At 39.1% G+C, this 18,704-nt stretch overlaps 1 protein-coding gene across 1 annotated transcript; it reads right to left on the reverse strand.

The window, feature by feature from the left end:
• Nucleotides 1–7,472: 7,472 nt before the first annotated feature.
• LOC136244116 (zinc finger BED domain-containing protein 4-like) lies at nt 7,473–8,227 on the reverse strand. The gene is made up of 3 exons (XM_066035633.1): nt 7,819–8,227; nt 7,689–7,764; nt 7,473–7,641 (listed from the first exon to the last, which is right to left on the reverse strand). Exons 1-3 carry the CDS (start codon nt 8,225–8,227, stop codon nt 7,473–7,475), a joined length of 654 nt encoding a protein of 217 aa, XP_065891705.1.
• Between the last annotated feature and the right edge of the window lie 10,477 nt (nt 8,228–18,704).

Here is an 18,704-nt window from a genome sequence, read left to right on the forward strand (position 1 = left end):
CCTTTTTTCACGTCATTGCAACTCTTCGACGCCACATATATTCACGGTTTCTATGCCTTCTCCTTTCTGCCTCTTCAGGAGCTTCTGCATCCCTTCTGAGCCTGTACTGCTTCTTCCTACGTCGAAGACGTTCCTCCGTATCCACTGAATAGTTACACGTGGCCAGACATCACTCACATGGCATAACAGTAATCTACACAGATAGCTCTCGCGAAATGAACCATTACACGTACCAAATATGGTTAAGCAGTAATCTACGCCGTTAACTCTTCCGTGAATGAACTATACCCATACCAAATATGGCTAAGCAGTAATCTACGCCGTTAACTCTTCCGTGAATGAACCATTACCCATACCAAATATGGCTAAGCAGTAATCTACGCCGTTAACTCCTCCGTGAATGAACCATTACACATACCAAATTTGGCAAGCAGTAATCTACGCCGTTAAGTCCTCCGTGGAATGGACGATTACACGTACTTGTATGGACTACGCACACCATATAAGGAGAATAGTCTGGAAGCACGTGTAAGGTATCCACCTTATATCGTAATTTATTGTAAACGTGTCCATTACACCGCTGACTCACTAGTGTGGGGCTCGCTCAGGCTCGCTCCAATTATTAATGTTGTAGTTCACAAACCTGTTGACATAATTACTGAAATGCTTACCAATTCTTCAACACTAGTTTCATCAAACGGAATAGATTCTTCACTGTTAAACATATATACATATAGCTGCATTCATGTATTCACAGAGAACTATATATACCTTATTGTATTTCTTTTTTCTTTCTGTGCATACTGCTTTGTAGGCTTGTACTGATACCGATCCTGTATCAAAAAAAAAAAAAAAAACGATTGTGGGAAACACTTATGTTGTTTCTACTGTGGACTGTTTCCTCTCGTTTTCTCCGCTACTATGTTAAAACGCTGTTGTACCGTGGCATAATACTGGATTGTATGATAACGGTACCACTCAAGGCTAGTCACTGCATTTCTTTGTATGTTATTTCGTCGTGGTGTTCTTTATTTAGAAACGGATAATAATGTTGTCCTCTAAAGACACTGACCCAGCCAGCATGGACACCACTTCTAGCTTAAAGCGTAACAGACCAGGCGATTCACCACAATACTCGTCTCAGCCAAAGAAAACCAAGAAGAAAAGTGGGTGTATTTGTCCAATCTGTTTAGAAGTAATACAAGATTCCAGTAAGTCTAAGAAGGGTCATGATTCTATTTTCTGTGAAGGCCAGTGCAACTCCTGGTTGCATAGAGGTTGCGCAGGTCTTCCCAAATCTGTGTTTACCAGTTTACTAGATTCCTCTGATCCATTTTACTGTCCACATTGCCAACTAAAGGAACACTCCTCAACCATTTTAGATCTGAAAGCCACAATTGCTTCACTCACCAAATCTATTACAGCTCTCCAGACCTCTGTCAAGTCATTGGAGCCTACTTTGGAGCCTGTATCAATGCCTGATGGATCAACCTCTGTAAACTCTCAACCTAAGCCTGCAAATGTCACCCTCACTAATAAACCACCATCTACTGCTAGTTATGAGGACAAGAAGTTCAATGTTGTCATGTACGGTATTAAAGAAAGCCCACCCAAAACATCTAAATCTGACCGTCTGGAAAATGATTTACAATCAATCACCAATGAATTTGCTAAAGTTGACTTATCGATCCAGGCCAGTTCAGTCAAGGATTGCTTCCGTTTGGGCAGATACAAATCTGATGCTTCACGCCCCAGGCCAATTCTTATTAAATTTCTACGATCCACAGAAGCCACCATGGCTTTAACCAAAATTGCCTCATTTCAAGCTCCAGTACGAATCAAACCTGACATGACGCCGGAAGAAAGGAAAGCTGAATCTGCATTGCTTAAAGAAAGATGGACATTGATGCAATTAGGCTTTGACAAGAAAAGAATTAAAATTAGAAACAAAAGCATTTTTATCGACAACAAACTCTATGGACAATACCAAAATTCTGAACTATGCCGTTCTGATTATAATCCCCCACTCCCTCTAATGACATCTACAAATCAGCAATCTTCTTCTGCAGCACCTACAACAAATCAATGACTACTCAGCTGTTATTATATAAACATAAGAAGTATAGTTAACAAATTATCCTCGTTTCAAACTTTGATTTATTCCCATAATTTTGACATTGTAGGTATTACTGAGACATGGCTATCCAGCAATATATTTGACAACGAAATTTTACCTATTAACTATACTATATATCGTAATGATCATGGCTCAAGAGGTGGTGGTGTCCTCCTTGCAGTGCAGGATAACATTGTTAGTAAAGTCCTCCCCTCCCCGACCAATATTGAGATGCTAACTGTTGAAGTGGAACTCCCACAAACACTTGTCCTATGTATTGTGTACTTACCTCCTAATTCTAATGTATCACTGATCCAATCTCTATCAAGTTATCTCTACCAGTTTCAACAGTCCTCTAACATTGTACTACTAGGTGACTTCAACTTGCCCGACATTGACTGGGATACTCTCTGTGGTAGCACTATTGCTGCTGAAGCATTTTGTGACACATGTTTTGAAAATAATTTATCACAGTTAATATCCTGCTCAACTCATATCCATGGCAACACTTTGGACCTCATCCTTACTAACAATGATGACCTAATAGACAGCATTTCAGCAGCCTTCCAACCACTTTAATATATATGATCATGTTTCTTTTAGCACTGCAAACACCAGATCATCCTCTAATAATAAACTCAACCATGTCTACACTTCTAACAATTACACCAGGAACTTCTATTTCAACAGAATATCAAGACTGTGGAATAAATTACCATCCATCGATCTAAGCCAGCCACTATCAGTCATTAAAGTCAACATCTACAAGTATCTACATCAACACTTCACACTTCATTTTTCAGCTGACAATCCTTGTACGTATCATTTTTGTTGCAGATGTAGTAATTGTTATAACGTAGGTTTATCTAGCAATTTCTCGGTACTTTAGTTTTGTAATTAAGTAAATTAAGTTTTAACTTTTTCGGGCTGCCAACACGGGTTGTTGGTTGACCCTCAATACATTTACTGTATTGTAAAGTATTAATAATAATAATAAAAAGTATCGATATTGGTTGATTAATGCAGATGTGTACGTGATTAACTATGATGTAATTAAAGATGGCGGACTCATGTCAGAAAAGCAGTCCTATCTGGAAACATTACATAGTGTGCAAAGAAGACGATTCAAAAGCAAGGTGTACTTTGTGTAACCATAGATAATAGACACTCCTACCTGGATTGGAAGCACCACATAGTGCCAATACAAAACTTTGGTAACATCAGCATTTCACACCTGAAGTTTTGTAACATTAATTTCTAATCACAGCGTTGGTTTTGTTGCTCGAATACAGCTCAGACGATTAAACCACTATGTTTAGCAAATTGTTTCGCGGATGATGATTGCTTTTTCATTGGTATACTGTAGCTGTAATGTCTATCGTATAAAAGTATGGGAACATGTTTGTGAAAACGACGTAGTCAACAAGTCAGTCTTGCATAGCAGTTAATACAATTAAGTACTGGGTGTACTGGTAGGTAAATGAGGGCAAAGTATTATTTATGCTTATGTCATGGTTGGTGTCTCGAGAGGTATTTTTATATGAACATGTTTTGCTAGTGAGTATGCGATAGAGCGTATCTCTGTGTAATACAAGCATTAGTTGTTCATAGTGTGTGTATTGATGTATATTACGTAGCTAGGTAGAAAGTTATGTGACATGGGCATCAATAAATTTGTTCCCTATAATCTATATTTCAGAGCTATTTTGGCGCGAAAGAGTTGGCGGGCTAAATGCCTGGCAAGCGGCAGAAGAAGACAGGGACCTCATAGCCAAAGCTGTATTGGCAGGAAATTTAAATACGGAAGATTGGAAAGAAAGACGGACTGTACTGCTGTACAGGACCTACAGGTGAACCCTGCTCTGCCATGAATGACTCTTAAAACAATTTTACATTTGTTATAAAAGATTTTAGGTTATAGATTTGGTTTTAGAATTGATGTGGGAAGTGAGACTATTCTATAAAGGTGTTTAGACTTCTAGTGACTGTTCTATAAGGGTATTTTAAAATGCTAGTGACCATTGTACAAGGGTGTTTTAGAATGCTAGCGACTGTCCTATAAGGGTGTTTTGAATGCTAACGACTGCTCTATAAGGGTGTTTTTAAACGCTAGCGACTGCTCTATAAGAGTGTTTTAGAACTCTAACCTGCTCTATAAGGATGTTTAGAACTCTAGCAACTGTTTTAAGGGTGTTATGAGAGTGTTTTTAGACCTAGCAACTGTTGATCTGCTGACTGTTCAATAAGGACCTTTTATACCTTCTGCTTATGCTGCACTTATACATGGGTTTATTGGCAAATGGAACTATCTGATGAGGTACATCCCCAATATTCAACCACTCTTGTCACCTTTGGAACATACTATTAGACTCAAGTTTCTACCTAGTTTAACTGGTCAGCCTTCTTTTAGTAACACTGACCGGAACTTGTTTGCTCTTCCTGCCCGTTGGGGAGGTCTTGGAGTTATTGACCCAGTTCGCTATTCATTGTCCCAATTTGCAGCTTCTGTTGAGGTCACTGCTCCCTTAGTTCACTTAATTTTACAGCAAACTCACACCTACCCTGTTGAAGTGTTGTCTGCTCAGATTGATGCAAGACGTGCAGTATTGAGTGCCCATCGTCAGTCTGTTATTGACTATCGTGATGCTTTGATGCCTACATTATCACCATCATTGTATAGATCGGTTGTGTTGTCTTCTGAAAAGGGTTCCTCAGGTTGGTTGACTGCTCTACCTATTTTAGACCATGGCTTTTGCTTGCACAAGGGTGCTTTTCGTGACTCCTTATGTTTAAGATATGGATGGCGACCACCGCTGCTGCCTTCCAGTTGTGTGTGCGGAAAACAGTTTTCGGTTGAACATGCTTTCAGCTGTCCGTGTGGCGGCCTCCCAACTATCCGTCATAATGAGCTTCGGGATATTACTGCTGGATTGCTAACCGAACTGTGTCATGGTGTTGAAGTTGAACCATCCCTGCAACCACTTTCGGGGGAATCATTTCGGTTGCGATCGGCCAATACTGAAGATGGGGCACGTCTTGATGTTGTTGCTAATGGCTTCTGGGAACACGGGCAGAATGCTTATTTTGATGTTAAAGTCTTCAATCCTTTTGCTCCTACGCACTGTTCAATTTCTTTATCACAGTGCCACAGGCGTGCGGAGCTAGAGAAGAAGAGAAAATATGAGGAGAGAATCCGGGAAGTTGAGCATGGGTCATTTTCGCCATTGATTTTTTCATGTACTGGAGGTATGGGACCTTTGGCCACCGTTGTTTACAAACGAATTACCACACTACTCGCTGAGAAGCATGGACAATCATATAGCAAAACATTGTACTGGTTACGATGTAGGCTGGGATTTTCATTGCTCCGTTCAGCTGTTCAATGTTTAAGAGGTTCAAGGTCCTCTTACCACCGCTGTGGATCGGGCGAGACAGCTGTCATTGACCTTGCTTATGCAGAAGGCAGGCTGGACTCAGCTTCACCTGACTAACTTTATATTTGTTTCATGTGCTTGTAAATATGCGTCCTTTATTTTATGCACAAAATATATCAATTTCATTATTCTCCTTTTATACCTTCTAGCCAGTAGCAGAAGACCTACATGATGAAGAAGACTTTTAATCAGTAAAAAGAAGACCTAGAGAAATATGCTTCCCCAAATGGATGGGTTTTACATATTCTGACGAGAAAGAGGAAATTCAATGTTTTCAAGTTAACAGTCAGCAGCATCATTCTGAGAAAGGGCAAATGTTTATCACCTAATAATGAACTTGTAGCAGTTTTAGATGAGAGCATGTGCATCAGTGTAGATGGGATAGAATACTCAGCTACTGTTCGACATGTGAACTGCAGCATACTGTTAGAGGAGGGGCAGTCAGTGTGTTTGGTGTGTGTTAAATATTGTAACACCCTTTGATCAATAGTGTCAAGGACCAGAAGACGTAGAATTGTTACAAGTCAATTGACTCATGCCAATATTAGATATTTGTGTCAAATGCGTACCCCACACAGATCACCTTATATCCCTACTGAAAGCAATCAAGACCATAAATATGCAAATCAAACGGCTTAACACAAAGGTGAAGAAATTGATGAAATTTAAAGTCTGTGTGATAGTTGATAGCAGCTTGAGCTCTGATATTCAGAGGGTGATTGATGACCACAAGTATAGGAAAGTGATGATTTCAAACGGATTTTTTGGGAACAACAGGTTAGGAAGTATACTGTATACAGTGGCAGATCTAGGATTTTTAAAAGGGGTTTCTGAAAATTGGTATAGCTAAATAAGGCATCTGATGACAATTTTCTGGAAAATTTTGAGATTTTAGAAGCTCTGAGATCGGATTTTGGTTATTTATAGTTAGCAATTACAATACATTTAATGCTTTAAACTGTAAATAGCTACTAAGTACTATAACTAACTATAGGGCAAATATGGTGACTACAAGCTGTAGCTTTGATTGTTCTATTAGAGTAGTTACTTGACTGCTCTATTAGAGTATCTCAATCATTATTAATGCAGTGGGAGATGAAAAGTGAAGTGTTGCTGAGGTTTTAATAGCTATAAATGGTGTTAGTTAAGTGCAACTGCATGCATGCTACTGGTATATAGTTGTTTGCTATGACAAATTGTCAATACAATTATGTTTACGTTTTGAGAATGCCACTAAGCTAAATTTAAAAGGGGGTTTCCCCAGAAACCCATCTAGATCCGCCACTGGTATAGCTAGCTTTGAGTTCATGAATACAGCATTGCCCAAAATAGCTAAACATGTGTAAGTTGTGATAAAGTTTATATAAATTTTATGTGTATTTTTAAGGTGAAAGCAAGCAAAGCAAAGAAGAGTGGCATCAGATGGCATCCCCTTTTCATAAGATTGTGTCTTAATATAATGTTAACATCTGGGAAAGCAAATGACATCATACGTGAATCTGGTTTTGTTCAATTGCCATCTAAGAGAACTTTGCGTGATTACACCCACTAGAACAAGATCAGGCCAGGTTTTGATGCTACTGTAGTCAATCATCTGAGAAAGGAGGCCCAAGATGATACATTGGCAGATTGGCAGAAGTATGATTTATATTGTTACTAAAATGATTTTATGGTAATATTTAGAGCTGTACCGATGTGTGGTTTAAAGCATTCCCGATAACCAATGTGTGTGTGTTTTCAGAAAGCTGATATGTAATGGCCGATCCAATATTGAGAAAGTATCAAAGATTTATTTCATTAATTATAAGTAACTCGACAATGTTGACAATACTGTTAAACATGTGAAATGTCATCACTTAAAACCAAGTAGTCAAGTACAAGTAAGTGATTAATACATAAAAGTCAGTTGTGTTTAAAGTTTGCTAAACCTGATAACAGTTACCAACAGTGGGAAAGTTGTACTTTATCAACAGCAAATCTTCCACAAACTCTGGCTTTAGACAACTTCGTTTGTCATCATAAATGGCACCTGCTCCTGAAAACAATTGTTCTGAGGGGACACTTGTGGGTGGAGCACTGAGATATTTCTGGCTAATTGAGAAAGTACAGGATAACGCACACTGTTAAGTTTCCACCACTTGTATGGATCTGCCTTCTTTAAATCAATCAATGGTTCAAAAAGATATTTATCAATTTCAGTAAGTGCACTTGTATCTACTGAAGCATTTGACTCTGTGAGTATGTCATTTAGACAACCCTATATCTTGCTTTCATTATCAGTAGCAGGTCTTTTTGGAGCTGGCTCTTGCACATCACTTTCACAAGTTTGGAATTTGTAAACATCTTCAAGTAGGTCCTTAGCACTTTCATGAGAATTTGTTGAACTAAAAAATTTGTCCTTATATCGAGGATCTAACATAGTGGATAATACCAGAAAATCTGTCTCTTCAATGTCATAAAACCTCTTCTGTAATGACTCTAGCATTGCAGACTTCATGGAATGTACACCTCTGTCTTCGCCAGATTGTTCAAGTGTCTTTCTTAACACCCTAACCATAGGGATAATGACAGATATACATGCCTTGTCTTCTGAAATGGTTCGGGTAATTTCTTCTACTGGTGATAAAATATCTATAACATTGTTGGCTATATCTAACTGGGTTAATGTAAGAACCATCTGATCCATAAGCAGCAAGTGACATTTTTTGCTCAACTACAGATTGTAGCATGTAGAGGGAAGAGTTCCATCTTGTTGGCTCATTTTGTTTGAGATTTTGTTCTGGAATGTCAAGTTACTGCTGGATTTTCTTTAACTTATCATAAGCTACAGTAGACCTCCTGAAGTGTCCTACTATGCTTCTACAGACAGCCAATAAATCAGTCACAACACGTTGAGACAACACCCCATCATTTACAACCAATTGCAAACTATGTGTGAAACAGCCATAACTACACAAATTTGCATCTCTCATCGCTCTCCCCATGTTAGATGCATTGTCACGTGTTGAAGCTCTTCGTGTTGTCTCCACCACGACCAACAAGATATTTACACTTGTTGCACTCAGCTAACTTGGTGTCTTCCGCAACAGAGATAAATTTCCATACAGGTGAGTGCCATGCTGGTTGGAGCTTTCTCAAGGTTCTTTTACTATGTGAATGTGGAGTTACTGAAGCAGTTGAAGACGAAGCTGAAGTATTCATGAAAAGAGAATCGTTCGACTCGGGAGGTGATTCATCACACGATGGTGGCGACTGTGAATCATTTAGCAACAGTACCAGTGAAACTGGCGAGTTACACGGAGCTGAAGTCATAACTTTCTACAACGTGGCCATCAATCAATTAGTGCATATTAAATAGAGAAAAATCGGTAAGTACATCGGTTATTATTTTTGCCATACTGATTACCAATATGGCTATGTTTTCCCATATCAGCAACCGATATAATGGCCGATCCGATTATCGGTACAGCTCTAGTAATATTACGCTAATATAGGTATGTAGTCTTATCATATGATGAGATGAAAGACCGGGAGGATTTAGTGTTTGATAAGACAACTGGTCTAATCACTGGGTTTGTTGACTATGGTAAACAGAGCTTGGATGAACGTTTCTCAGCATTGCAAGAAGAATGTACCTGGGCCCTCCGTTTCTCAGCATTGCAAGAAGAATGTACCTGGACCCTCCATTTCTCAGCATTGCAAGAAGAATGTACCTGGACCCTCCCATTACGAAAGCGTACTGTAGCAACACACATGCTAACCATGATGGTTAGAGGAATTTTCTTTAAAATGACTTTCCCATTGTGTCATTTTGCAACCACAGGTATGATACAAGTCATGTATTACAGTGGAATCTCTCTATTATGGATAATTTGGGACCCGGAATTTTTGGCCACTTTTTGCTATAATATAGAGGTCTTCCTCTTTCAGAGGTAAAAAATGTTTTCCATTTAGTCCTTAATTCAGGAGATTGTTAAGAGAGGTTCCACTGTAATTCCTTCTAAATGTGGTATTCTAGCTGTGGAGGAGAGGAGGAGGAGGGCCATTAGGATGCTTCAGCTCGCAGATCTGCAGGTGATTTGTGTGGTAGCTGATGGGGCTACTCCAAACAGAAGATTCTTTAAGCACCACAAGATGGAACAATACACGAAATCGGGAGTAACATACTTTGCCCCAAATATCTGCCGGACACCAGGAGACTATGTCTACTTCATTGCTGATGTGCCACATTTAATCAAGACCATTCGCAATGCATGGCACAATTCACAGCATAACAGGAGCCGACATTTAGTGGTGAGACAATCATAAGTGAAACTAGCATACCTTTTACTACTTTTAAGACAACGGAATTGAAATAATATGGGCACACCTTGTACAGCTAGTAGAGAAGGCAGCTACTAACACTTGCCTTTACATAGGAAGGAAACTGACTACAGAGCACATAGTTCTCACTTCCTATTCCAGGATGACAGTTCGTTTGGCTGTTCAAGTTAGTTGTATCAAATGTGTAATACAACTTATACTCAATGTTAGTAGGTCTTAAGCAGTAGTGTAGTGTGGTGGATACGCATGCGCATGGCTCACGTGGGATATAAAATTACTTGCTTAATGATTGTAGTAGTTGCTGTGATTATTGTAATCTGTATGATATTACAGTGCTCATGATTAAGAATCTTTAATCACGATACTACATTTCTGGCGACGAAGATGGCGGTAGCATTTGGCAAAGTCTCTGCGTTCAACCCGAGTCAAGATGAATGACCGTTGTATGTCGAGCGACTGGGACATGTTTTCGTGGCAAATGGGATTACCGAAGAACCCAAGACGCGAGCTATTTTTCTTTCAGTCGTCGGTGCCAGCAACTACAAACTGTTGTCTAGCCTCGTGGCTCCAGATAAGCCCGGAGAAAAAGGGTACACTGAACTGGTCGAAAAACTTTCTGAACACTTTACTCCGGCTCCTTCAGAGATTGTCGAACGTTTCAAGTTTCACACAAGGTTTAGAAAACCTGGAAATCAATTACTTCTTACGTGTCTGAGCTACGTTCCATTGCGAAGCGTTGCAACTTTGCAGCTACCCTGGAGACCATGTTAAGAGACCGCATTGTCTGTGGGATCAATGACGCTGTTATTCAATGCCGTTTGTTGTCTGAGAAAGAATTGACTTTTAAGTCCGCGTTGGAAATAGCTCAAGGAATGGAGTCGGCTGCTCAGATTGTTAGAGAACTGACGACTCGTCCTGACTCCGTGCCTCCTGTACCTGTATATCACGTAACAGACTCTACTAGACTGACAAACGTTTGTTATCGTTGTGGACAGCATGGCCACTGCACTCCAACTTGCAAACACAAAGAAACTGTGTGTAAGAAATGTGGTAAGGTTGGACACTTGCAGAAAGTCTGTCGCAGTAAGAGGACTAAACCTACAGAGCATTCAGGTTCTTCCAAGAGCACAGAACAGTCCAATGCTAAAAGCAAAGGAGTTAACACTGTTGTCAAAGAAGGAACTGATGAGTATGCACCATTGAATGTTACCTCACCTGGAAAAGCCACGCCCTGGAATGTAATTGTTGACATGGAAGGTGTTTCTGTCTCAATGCAATTAGACACAGGAGCTTCATTGTCTCTCATGTCTGAGACCACATTCAGAGAACACTGGCCTCAAAGAGAACTTGCACCCTCTGAAGTCAGACTGTCTTCCTACTCTGGTGAGTCTATTCCTGTTTTGGGTTCTGTTGATGTCAAAGTTACATGCAAATGTCAATCATTTACTGTGCCACTAGTTATTGTCAAAGGGTCTGGCCTCACATTGCTAGGTCGTAATTGGCTGCAAATGCTCAAACTTGATTGGCAGAAAATATGTCTTGTACATGACGACTCGCTTCCTCTAGTTTTGCAGAAACACTCAAAAGTTTTTGAGGAAGGCTTAGGCACTCTTACAGGCTTTCAAGCCAAAATTGTGGTAGATCCTTCAGCTCAACCCAAATTCTGTAAGGCACGTACGGTCCCTTATTTTCTACGTGACAGAGTTGAGAAAGAGTTAAATTGTTTAGTGGATGAGGGAACATTAGAAACTTTCGAAGTGTCTGACTGGGCCTCTCCAATCGTTTCAGTTTTAAAGCCTGACAAAGTCAATGTTCGTATTTGTGGAGATTTTAAACAAACTGTCAATCCTGTCTCCACCCTAGACAAATATCCAATACCTAAAGTAGAGGATTTGTTTGCCACACTAGCAAATATCCAATACCTAAAGTAGAGGATTTGTTTGCCACACTAGCAGGTGGAAAATTTTTTAGTAAGATTGACCTTAGTCAAGCATACCAACAACTCCCATTAGCTGATGAATCTAAGCAGTATGTTGTCATTAATACACACAAAGGCCTCTTTCATTACACATGTCTGCCGTTTGGTGTTTTGTCAGCACCTGGAATCTTTCAGCGTGTGATGGAGAATGTATTGCAAGGTATAGCAAATGTTGTTGTATATTTAGACGATATACTTCTTTCAAGTGCCAATAAATCTGATCATTTAAAGTTAATTGACCAAGTTTTAGATCGCCTTGAAAAGACTGGGCTAAGAGCTAGAAAAGAGAAATGTGAATTCTTTGCAGATTCTGTGGCATACCTAGGCCATAAAATTGAAAGTGAAGGCTTACATCCACTTCCTGATAAAGTTGAAGCTATTCAAAATGCCCGAGCACCAACAAATGTTCAAGAATTGAGAGCTTACTTAGGACTGTTGACTTATTATAGTAGATTGCTGCCAAATCTGTCTACTGTGTTATCACCCTTAAATCAGTTATTGCAAAAATCTGCCAAATGGAAATGGACTGCTACAGAAAACAAGCATTTGTGGCTTCCAAAGAATTGTTATTGTCATCCTGATTACTAGTTAACTTTGACCCAAGCATAAAGCTTACTCTTGCAGTGGACGCTTCTGCCTATGGGTAGGGGGCTGTTTTAGCACACAAATATCCTAACAGCTCCGAGAGACCAATTGGTTATGCATCTCGCTCACTAAGTAGTGGACCAATTGGTTATGCATCTCGCTCACTAAGTAGTGCAGAAAAGAACTACAGTCAAATTGAAAAAGAAGGGCTTGCTTGTGTATTTGGTGTAAACAAATTCCGTTCATACTTACTGGGACACTCATTTGAACTGGTCACAGACCACAAACCTTTGCTATCCTTGTTTCATCAACACAAGGCAACTTCTGCACAAGCTTCTGCTAGAATCAGACGTTGGTCACTAACTTTGTCTGCCTATGAGTACACTATTGTTTTCTGTGGTACCAATCAGCACAGTAATGCTGATGATTTGAGCCGATTGCCATTGTCTACAACCCCAACTGAAGTGCCTATGGCACTAGAACTTGTTTTACTGTTGGATCATTTGGCTAACTTGCAAGTGACTGTTAATGACATTCCTACTTGGACCAGACGTGATCCTGTATTAGCTCAAGTTCTTCAATTTGTCGAACAAGGTTGGCCCAATCATTGTGATTCAACATTATCTGCTTACTCATCTCGTAAAACAGAACTCTCAGTTTTAGATGGTTGTATTTCGTGGGGGTCTAGAGTGGTGGTACCTGAGAATGGCCGTCATGCAGTTTTACAAGAATTGCACAGTGCTCACCCAGGCATGACAAAAATGAAAGCACTTGCTAGAATGTATGTCTGGTGGCCAGGTTTAGAAACTGATATTGAAGAATCAGTACGTTCGTGTAATGAATGCCAGCTCAACCAATCCAACCCTCCTACAGCTCCACTTAATCCATGGAACTGGCCATCACGACCATGGGCAAGATTGCATATTGATTATGCCAGACCATTTGAAGGCCGCTATTTACTTATTCTTATTGATGCTCACTCAAAGTGGATTGAAGTTTTTCCGGCAGCATCTCCGTCTTCCAGTGTTACTATTGACTTACTTCGTTCAGTTTTTGCTCAGTTTGGACTGCCTGAAACAATAGTATCAGATAACGGTAGTTGTTTTGTGAGTGAAGAATTTCAGCAATTTCTGAAATCCAATGGTGTTAAACAAGTAAACTCCGCACCGTATCACCCTTCTAGTAACGTACTAGCTGAAAGGGCTGTACAAACTGTGAAGAAAGGACTAAAAAAGACCACAGATGGCACAATTAAATCTAGAATTGCTAGAGTGTTGTTTGCTTACCGTAATACACCTCACTGACAACTGGCAACTCGCCAGCTAAACTTCTTTTAGGAAGACAACTCTGTACAAGGCTAGATTTGCTTAAGCCGAACACTGCTGCACAAATTGAAAGTAAGCAGCTGAACCAGAAGATCTCTCACGACAATTCAGTGCAACCAAAACAGTTTGCAAATGGTCGGTTAGTGTTAGTTCGTGTTTACAATCAACAATGCAAGTGGACACGTGGCAAAATCCTTAGATCTACTGGTCCAGTGTCTTACATAGTAAAGCTATCTAATGGTCTCACTTGGCGTCGACATCAAGATCAACTGAAAAGTTGTTCAGTACCAATAACAGTACAATCTACTGAATTACCTGAAACCGTTCCTCAGGACATGCTTTCTGCTCCTTCAACTTTTGTTTCATCAGAACTTCCAGACTCAGTGTCTTCTAATTCTGACTTTCAACCATCGGCTCAACTCGCCGTTATCCACAAAGAACACGTCAACTTCCACGAAAGTATTCATCTTACCCATATACTAACACTTAATATTGCTCATTATTGTATTTTACTTTGTTTTGCTTCTTGTACTTCATTTTTTTTTCCTTCAGTTAAGTGTTGTATTGTTTTTAGGGGGGGGGTGCGGTGGATACGCATGCGCATGGCTCACGTGGGATATAAAATTACTTGCTTAATGATTGTAGTAGTTGCTGTTGCTGTGATTATTGTAATCTGTATGATATTACAGTGTTCATGATTAAGAATCTTTAATCACGATACTGCATGTAGCCAATGCGTTTGAGACACTACGCGATCTCAAGAAGATGCCGGTGGACACAACAGCAACAGAAAAATTCAGCAGGATGTTTGACAAATTTTTTGACATATTTAACGCACGGTCCTTGAAAGAAGAAACCTGATTTGAGACCATTTAGATCAAACACAGACCCCAGATTAGAGGCACGTAAAAATGTTGCTTCAACTGAAATTAATTTGCTCATAATTATTGCTTAGTGGCTACAGACCACTCTCTTGGAGTACCTAGACAAACAAATGTTCATTTGTGTGTGTCCTCAATGTAAACTGGCTTCAACCTTATACACACATCATCAGTAAGGGTGATATATTTAACTGTGCTGAATCTTCCAATGTTTCTTAGACACAAAAGGGAAAACATGACACTTAATAGGCATTATTCCTGGGCCACATGAACCAAACAAAAACACCATAAACTCTTTTTGAAGCAATTAGTTGATGAATTTCTTTTGGGACTGGAGTATAATTTACAGTATGTACAGACTCTCGAATAAAACTGAAATTGTGAAGGCTGCTATTTTGTATGTTACAAGTGATACATCAGCCGGAAGGAAAGTATGTGGATTCTTAGGTCATGCTGCCACACTAGGATGCTCTAAACGTCTAAAAGAATTCCTGATCCAGTGGGTTATATAGATTACTCTGGCTTTGACACTACTGAATGATCCAAACTAACAAATTAATGCCACAGAAATCGTATTCTTGAAAAAAATTTTTATGCAGAACAAAAACCTAACTGAAGGAAGAAGAGACTAAATACAGTAGCTGGAATTTGTGCTTGATTGAACTTACATATGATGCACCCATGCATATATCCTATACATAACCTATCTCTGAGTACAGGGAACTGTATGGATAAACCAAAATTATTTACAAAAGAACAACTTTGCAAGCACACAGGAATTTATTGATTCAATGTCTGTCCTGTTAGACTTAGGACGAAATATTTTCAGGATTCAGTGGTTTTACAGCTAACCAGTTTAAATATTGGATAACAATTTATTCCATACCATGCATTTTTGTTATAGCGACTGTAGCAGATAAAACAATGGTTAAAAGTTCATTAATCATTCTATTCATTAAGGGATTTGATCTGTACAGTAGTTTTAGATGTTGTTTAAACCATTTAAACTGGTACCCCCTGGTAGTAGCAGTGAGTAGGTGTATTTCCAGGCCAGGGACTATGGCCAGTACACTGTAGCAATAGGCTACTGAGCTGTTCAGTTTCCAAACTAGCTATATACAAAATGAACAAAAAAAGCAGGAATTTTATAGTCAAGTTAATGCAGTGAGTCCACATGAACTCTGAATACATACCACGGAATATAACTGGTGGTATAGCTGTATAGATGGCTACAGTTGTACTGTAGCCTTATTGACTTATTGTCCATTATGAACAATGCACCTCACTATGACCTATATAATCTATATAATCTGATTTTGAATCAGTGTGGATTCATATACAGTATAGCGTGTCTTTAATTGTAAGGCGTCAGTTGGAGTTGCAAAAAAGCAAAAACAGCTGGTTAAAAAGCATGACCAGGTAAAATGAACACTTACTATATGCATTATGTTGCAGCATGCATGCAATACTGCTTACATAAACAGATTATTTTGGCTATCCAAGAGTGTGTTTTTGTTTTTGTTTCTGCACGTAATTAATGATTTTACAATTAGAACAATAGTGAGCCACAAACAAAGAGCAAGTCATTGAAGCACCGTGCTACATCAGTGCATTTATATGCTATGGCAGTAACTCTTGATCATGCTAGTTATTAAACAGAGCTACAGCAAAAAGAAGCCAATCGTAAAGTCAAAGGTATACAATGTAGATCACCGTAAAATAATCATTAAAGTGACATCCACAGAGTAGAAAGAAGCATAACAACACCAGCGACAATCTTTTTGTTGAAGATCTGGTCAGCTCTTAAAATAAATGAATATTCATTCACCTTTTGTTAATACAACTTCCATCAACTGATGACATGGCTAAAAAGGTGTGTACATATTGAAAACCCATGAAGGTTGCAGTTTGGCATTTTGTTGATGCAGGTGACCAAAGGACAAGGTAAAGAGACAACAATAAAAGGTATAAGGTACAGTTACTTCTGTTTTGTAAATACAAATAAATGTTGCAAATACTTGTGCATAACTATGTTTATATATACTGTAGGATATTGAAGATGGCGATACGAATATGGATGTTGACATTTCTGATGAAGATTATGTCACAGAACTGGTAAGCATTATGGATGGTTATTGTCATCACTGGAAATCTCAACAACTTCTCTCTGTGTATCTTGTTTCTGTGTATCTTTATCTTCACTAGGACAAAGGTAAGTCCTTGATGCATGCATTGTACGTACTGCGGTATGCCAAAAGGCATGTCTCAGGATGAAGCGACGTTGAACAGTGAAAAAATTAAGCCCATAGCCTTAGCCGTTATCAAGTTACGCTTGCCTGAAGGCATCAGGCAGGCAGGCAATTAGTCAGTAGAAAATTCCATTGAATAATTTTTTTTAAATTTCGAGTTGATGTACATATATACCTCCATAAGTGGAGTATAATCGTACATATCTGAATCGTAATTATGATTGTGTGTCATGTGAATGTATGTTAACGTTATTTGTTTGTCAGTTATTTACAAATGTGTGCATGTGTGTGTGCAAATTGGCTTGAAAATGTTCCACTGAGTTTTGATTGACAATGTCTCCTGGCAAGGTATTCCAAAGTTTAATCAATGATGGCATATATGAATATTTGTATGCATCCACTCTTGTGTACGGCTGCATGAGGTGACCACATGTATAGTGACATGTCACTGGTACTACCAGATATACTCACCGATGCTTTTGTAAGAGCTACCGAACCTTTGACACTACTATAATTAATGAACGCCTTTTAATGTTGTTAGGGTGCACTCTGTGCAGTTAACCTCCAGCACTTTGTTATAATAGCCCCAGCAGTGTAGTTTATAATTACACCAAAAATTGCAACTATGACGGCTGCCACAAGGAGTAATAATACATCTATCAATGTCATGTCCCACCCCCCACTCTGGGTAGGGTGGGGGAATACAGGGGTCTAGTGTCAAATTCCCCAGTACTGGTTTATATACGCAATGAAAAAGGTACAAAAAGCACTTTGCACAAGCCCGCTCAATTGTAATCATCAAGTACAAATGTTCACGAGTCCATGTTGAAGCAGACAGTTTTGACTGAGATGCCATCAGACAAGATCCATTCATTGTACGGAAGGAAGGAAATTTATCGCTCTCAAAGATTTCTTAAGTTAAATTTTGAACCTGGAACTTTGTCATGTACTCCGTCTTAGGCCAAACTTAAGAATGATGGTGTTTTCTCTGGGGGTAGAACATAGCTTTATAGAGTGTTGAGTGATATGGGATTTAAGTACAAGACGATTAATGACAAGAGGTTAACATTGAAACTGTTTGTGCTTTAATGTCACTACACATATATGCAGGGTATGCTATGAGCAGCCCTGCATAGTCCATCAGCATCATAAATATTAAAGACGAACGAAGTGCAACAGAACTGAAGGAAGACCAGTTGTGTATTTAGATGAAACTTGGGTAATGAAGAACTTCTAGAGCAATTCCTCATCCAAATCAGCAGTGATAGTGACGATGGCGATGGTGGTATTAATGAATCTTCCACTGTCCAAGTCTTCTTCTGGGCTTACTTCATCTGATGTAAGATTGTTTGCTATTTGCAGCATTGGTGTTACAACTTGATTTTGTTCCCCAGGAGCCATCAGGGAGCTGGGATTAAATTCTGTGAATACATGAAAATACAGATGAAGTGTGAGTGCACTTTAATAAAAAAAAATATCACTGCTTTATTGTGCTAGAAGAAGTTGAACATACCATCCCTTATATATTTTATCAGTGCAGGAGTGTTTGGAAGTCGCTACATGTACTATCAGCCCAAATTCATACAAACAGTATTATTTCATTTGTTGAAACTTTTAAAATTAGAATTTTTTGGGAATGTAACTTCAAAAAACAGGCCCGTACGCAGAGAATTTAAAAGGGGGGTTCTAGTTTGACCTAGTAGGTGATCCTAGACGCGGGGGTCTGGGGGCTGTGTGTGCCCCCAGACGCTGACAAACCTGTGATATTTTAACATTAAAAATATGCCTAAATGAAGGTTTCTGCCACACCAAA

Source organism: Dysidea avara, chromosome 14 (assembly GCF_963678975.1).
Source record: "Dysidea avara chromosome 14, odDysAvar1.4, whole genome shotgun sequence".
Taxonomy (NCBI): domain Eukaryota; kingdom Metazoa; phylum Porifera; class Demospongiae; order Dictyoceratida; family Dysideidae; genus Dysidea; species Dysidea avara.